The 5,172-nt window shown below is 42.3% G+C and overlaps 1 protein-coding gene across 2 annotated transcripts; it reads left to right on the plus strand.

The window, feature by feature from the left end:
- The first annotated feature begins 1,449 nt into the window (after positions 1-1,449).
- LOC147134272 (uncharacterized) lies at positions 1,450-4,799 on the plus strand. Of its 2 annotated transcripts, XM_086054796.1 has the most exons (4): positions 1,450-1,745; positions 2,343-2,403; positions 2,566-2,671; positions 4,073-4,799. In XM_086054796.1, exons 3-4 carry the CDS (start codon positions 2,571-2,573, stop codon positions 4,500-4,502), a joined length of 531 nt encoding a protein of 176 aa, XP_085910922.1. In that variant the 5' UTR covers positions 1,450-1,745; positions 2,343-2,403; positions 2,566-2,570; the 3' UTR covers positions 4,503-4,799. The 2 variants fall into 2 exon arrangements, with proteins under 2 accessions (XP_085910922.1, XP_085910923.1); XM_086054797.1 differs by lacking the exon at positions 1,450-1,745 and having other exon boundaries at positions 2,242-2,403.
- Positions 4,800-5,172: the final 373 nt, after the last annotated feature.

Here is a 5,172-nt window from a genome sequence, read left to right on the forward strand (position 1 = left end):
AAAAAAGAAAAGCAACAGCTTTGCTTGTCTTATAAGGAGGGGGAGAAGACTCAAACTTGAGTGACTCTGACACTGCCGTTGCTGTAATTGAATACCATTTTATCTTGAGCTAATTTCTGTCTCTATAAATGAATGACGAGTGAATACAGATCTTTTATCCTTTTGTCAGCCTGTCAAAAATAATGACACGGGCTGTTATGGCAAGAGCAGGAAATTGGCCGTTTTGTGATTGTGAAGTCCACAACCATGGCAGGGATGCAAAACTCTGCAACTAGCATTCTTTTATTTATTTATTTTTTATTTTTTCTACATTTCAAGCGGCCTCCCAAATGTGTCGTCAACTCTGATTCTGATTCCATTCTCATCAAATGAGGCCGTTTTCCCACGTCAAATGATGACGTTATTATTCAAATGTTACTTTTGAAACAATGAAGACCATTTTCATGGCAAATTTTTCTCAACTATATTCAAAAACTTTTTCCACACGCAAGTTTATCTTTACTCAGAAAGTTATATATTTGTCCCACTCTTATATTCAAACTGACCCAAATGTGGGTATTTTGGGCTTTTTGCCATTTAGAGAACAACTAAAAAAAGTGGTTCATTTGAATTGGTTTTGAATAGCCATCCGTCGAGGCAAGTTGACTCTTGTTTGATTTGAATGACAAAGAAAGGCGAGATAACACAAATGGGCTCTTTTTTAAATTTTTTATTTCTGAATCAATGCAACCTCACCATTTTATTTCACCATATGATTGATGTTGTTGCAGGATATAATGAAGGCCAGGCTACGCGCCTCATGTTTAATGCAGTTTTCTGCCAAGGTAACTGGCTCAGCATCACATGCGATGCTTTACCATACAAAGTCTGTCTAATGCAAATGTATCACTTAAAAAAAAAAAAAAAAATAATAATAAAAATATAAATATATATTCCTCTTTTTTTTTTGCAGTCGTTTGTGACCATCTGCCGACTTGAAGCATTGAAGATGAAGGCTTCCCAGCAGCTGGCGCCACGTCACATGTACAAGTTAAGCACATCGCAAAGTGTGTGGGAAAAAAACAAACGGGAAACATACTTAATTGGGAAGAGGCTATCATCTTATATTCAAGGACACGCTTGAGTGTGCGTTTGCGTGTGCGTGTGTGTTGATCCCTCCAGGGCAAGCATGCGTGCAGCTAGCCAAGAATATTCCATAGGAGTGGTGAAATGCGGGATGGGCATTCCCAAGCGAGCCCTCACCTGCAGCCGCACGCACGCCGTTGCGCAATAATGGGGGTGGTATTAGTACGCGGCTGGCTGCAAGTCACAACCTGGAACGTTCCAGAGAGACGTCTGCGACCCCTCCCGTATGAGTGAATGAGGAACGCGTTAATCATATTAAAATAGTCAAATATTTGCTTAAAAAAAAAAAAAAAACTCTAGGGGAATGCACGGAAAAGTAGTCCCATGTCACTTCATTATGGTGCAAAGAAATGTGAAGGACAAAGAGTCACATCAAAAATCTGTGATATGAAGGCTCAGTGTCACAAAGGGACTCGTTTTAATTTCGTGTTTGCATATTTTTTATTATTGTGCTTGTACATGATATCGTATTGGGGCAAAACTATTTTTTCATGATGCTATCATATCGTGTCCCTCCGTCTTATGAAATGACCATTTTATGCAATTGACTTTTTTTTCCATCAGGCTTTGGGGGCGAAACTGATTGTGCACGTGAATTCTGCCTAGCAACAAGTGGCAAGGTAAAAATGTAACCCTTATGAACTGCTATTTTTGCGAATGTAATGTGTCTTATTTTCTATTGTCACTCACTACAAAAATGTAAAAGTCACGCATGTGACCGTTTTGTGCAGAATGCATTTTTCACCACTGGACTTTGGGGCACAGTAGATTCTACCCCCACAAATTCTGCCTCGCAACAAGTGGCCAAAGCAAATGTTTTGACTTGACAAGGGGGGGGGGGGGGAAAGCACTTCTGGTCACAATTATGTTTTTTTTATTTATTTTTTTATATGATGATTATTTGCTGAATGCAATTTTGCCCCTATTAAACTCTGGGGCACAAAAGATTGTGCCTTTAACTAAGTCTATCTAGCGACAAGTGGCCAAGTAAATGAAAAGAGAGCAATTCTGTTGCCATAATGTCTTTTTTTTTTTTTTTTTTTTTTTTTTTTTTAATCTTGTTTTAGCTGTAAGGGTGTAGCCGAAATGGCCATTTTGTTGTTTGTTCCACTTACCACAGCGAACACGCCTGCACTTGTGTCAGTAAATTCTACTCAGAGCTTCCTCGCCTCTTCCTCCTCCTCTTCCTCCCGCTCCCTTTCGTCCTTCTCGCTCAGGTCGGGAGAAAACACAGACGCTGCCGCCTCACGCCAGCCGGCTGATCCAACCCAAAAAAAGGTAACGGGGACTTTAACTTCTCATGGTGCCAAACCTAAAAAAAAAAAAAATCCATCGGTTCCCTCGTAGTAGTTTCCACTTCCTGCATCGCCCCGTTTGTAATATTTGATGAAGGTATGACATATTGTTGACGGAGCGAATGTGATTGTTGTGGCGTTGCAGCCACCATGAAGACGGCAGAGGCCCTGTCAGCGACGCTCACCACCAACAGGAACTGCTCATTTGAAATCACCAACGTGAGCACCGTCTACTGCCTCATCAACCCCAAGTGAGTTGCGGTGTGCCGCTCTTTTCCCTGGAGCGGATCGTCGGTACGGGCAAAAGTATTGGTGGCACGGCCCTTTGTCAATGAACTGATCAATGAGGCGTTGGAGCAGGACCATTGTTGGGTGCTCACTTTTTGGTGCTGCTCGGCGACTTTGGGTTGGCTCGATACTTTCGTCCGTATTATGTACATAGCATACGAGGGCGCTGTAATGTATCATTTTATGAATATTTACTTATTTATTAATACGATGCATTTATTATTGTTGTTGTTATTATGTGTCTTATTTATCTATCTTGCATATTATTTCATCTGTATTTATCATACATGTATTTTATGTGTTACTTTTGAGTTTTTTTAAACGTATTTATTCATTTAGCCATCATATCCCATACCACTTGTCCTCATTAGGTTTACATATAATGAATTTTTTATGAATATTTTGAATGCCATTAATGCTTCCAATTTCTCTACCAATGCATGAATATGAAAGAGTAATTTATTAATATATGTCCCCAAATTATTTTTTTTTATGTATTTATGTAAAAAAAAAAAAAAAAAGTTTATAGTGTTAAGAGTATGTGTAAAGTATGTAAAAAAAAAACAAAAAAACGATTCAGTATTTTCAATTTGTCGAGCTCTAAATGCCTCAAAATGTGTTTAATAGTGTGACCATTGCGCAACATGCACCGATCCATCATGCGGCGACCCACACGCCGGCTCATTGCACACCGCAGGCAGGTACACTCAGTGTTGCTTTGAAGTGTGCGGTAGCACACGCCATCGATCACCATCGGGCGTCTCTCTCTCACACGCACACACACGCACACACACGCTAAACTTTCCCACCAAACTTGCTGAGAGTGCATTGTGTTGAAACTGTCATGTCAATTGTGTTACTGTCCTTCACCTGCGGTGTAAAGCGGCGAAGCCCTCTGGCCAGGCAAAGGCGCCGTATTTTGTAACCGTCTGGTGCTTCCTGGTTTCCAGACATTTTGACCCTTTTTAGGCCACCGTAGTTGGGGTCACATCGGTGATATAAGCCATAGCATGACCAAATTGTTTGGCGGGAATCCCTCCAGTCCCGTACACAGGTAAGGAATAACCCCCAACCCTAATGCTTTGACGATATCAATGACTCGCCCGGGCATCCACGGCAATCACGGCCTGTTACATTTTTACAAGTCAGCAATGCCATACACAAAGCTAGGTCAGAGTCCGATAAATCGTTCAAAAGCGGACGAATAATCTGACTGGAAATTGGACTCCTGCCACCCTCCCTGTCCTTTGACTGCCGTATGCGGCAGCGGAGCCGTTGGTGGGAATTGCTTGGGGACGTTGGAATGCAAGTTTTTGCGGAGAGCCCGTTGTGTTAAACGGTGCCTTGTCATTTGTGCGCGGCAGGGTGTACATGTCGAGCGGCTTCTGCCACCACCCGCCGCAGCCCACCATCCGCAGCATGCAGACCGAGCTGTGCTCCTTCACCAAGGACGACCACACGGCCACCGGCGCCGTGGGCCTGCTGACCTACGACCTCTTCCACATGCAGAACCGCGTGTCCTCGCAGCGCATGGCCGTCATGTTCTCGGTGCCCTACGACCACAACCTGTACAAGAACCGGCTGGCGGTGGGCATATTCCAGGCGTCGGCCGCCTGCGACAAGAAGCTCTACGAGCAAATGTACGACGGCAAGGATACGAGCAACTTCATACGGGCGGAGGCCACCGGCTCCGGGCTGGTGTACGGCACCAACCAGGTGGACGTGAGGGCCACCATGTCCACTGTGGGCAAGGCCATCGTTAAAGTGGAGTTTTATGATCAGTTAAGTCGCTAGTGCTTTTCGCTTGGTTACACTTGATGATTTGTTGGGATTTTAAATTCATTTTCTCGATACGAAATAACATCCATATATATATATATATATACACTTTTGTTTGGGTGTCCGACAGAAAAATACAGACTGCCATTTTAGATCAGTTACTTGACCGCCAAATTATTTGACTTCCGACCAAGGGTGTGATGTGTCGAAAAAGTGTAAAAATGAAAGAGTGCATTTGAAGCGTGCCATCAGGCTACTTTGTATTGTTCCTTCAATGCTATTTGATTGATGTAATAAAGCACTCAAATGTAATCGTTTGTTTGTTGCTGGCTTTCATGTAACTCATTACTTCACTCCACTGAGTAGCAACTAAAGGCGTATCTGTGTGGATGTTTTGTGTTTTCAATAATATGCAAGCAATAAGCAAGTCATGATTTGAAACCCTAGTCCTAGTTTGAAATCCTAGTTTGTAACCCTAACCCTAGTCTAAAACCCTATTTTGAAAACCTAAACCCTAATTTAAAACCTTACTTTGAAACCCCAACCCTAATTTAAAACCCTACTTTGAAACCCTAACCCTAGTTCGAAATCTTAATTTCTGTGTAATTTGATTGTGTGGGTGTATGTATAGTTTCTGTAGAACACGAAATACAAATACTGTACAGATAAAATAAACAAGTAGTCG

Source organism: Filicampus tigris, chromosome 16 (assembly GCF_054856515.1).
Source record: "Filicampus tigris isolate MCC_2025a chromosome 16, RoL_Ftig_1.0, whole genome shotgun sequence".
NCBI lineage: Eukaryota > Metazoa > Chordata > Actinopteri > Syngnathiformes > Syngnathidae > Filicampus > Filicampus tigris.

What these genes read in the sequence shown, in the direction of transcription:
- LOC147134272 (XM_086054796.1), top strand. Translation starts at nt 2,571, where the DNA reads ATGAAGACGGCAGAGGCCCTGTCAGCGACGCTCACCACCAACAGGAAC. An exon ending in TACTGCCTCATCAACCCCAA is followed by an intron (nt 2,672 to 4,072) that starts GTGAGTTGCGGT and finishes TGTGCGCGGCAG; the next exon opens with GGTGTACATGTCGAGCGGCT.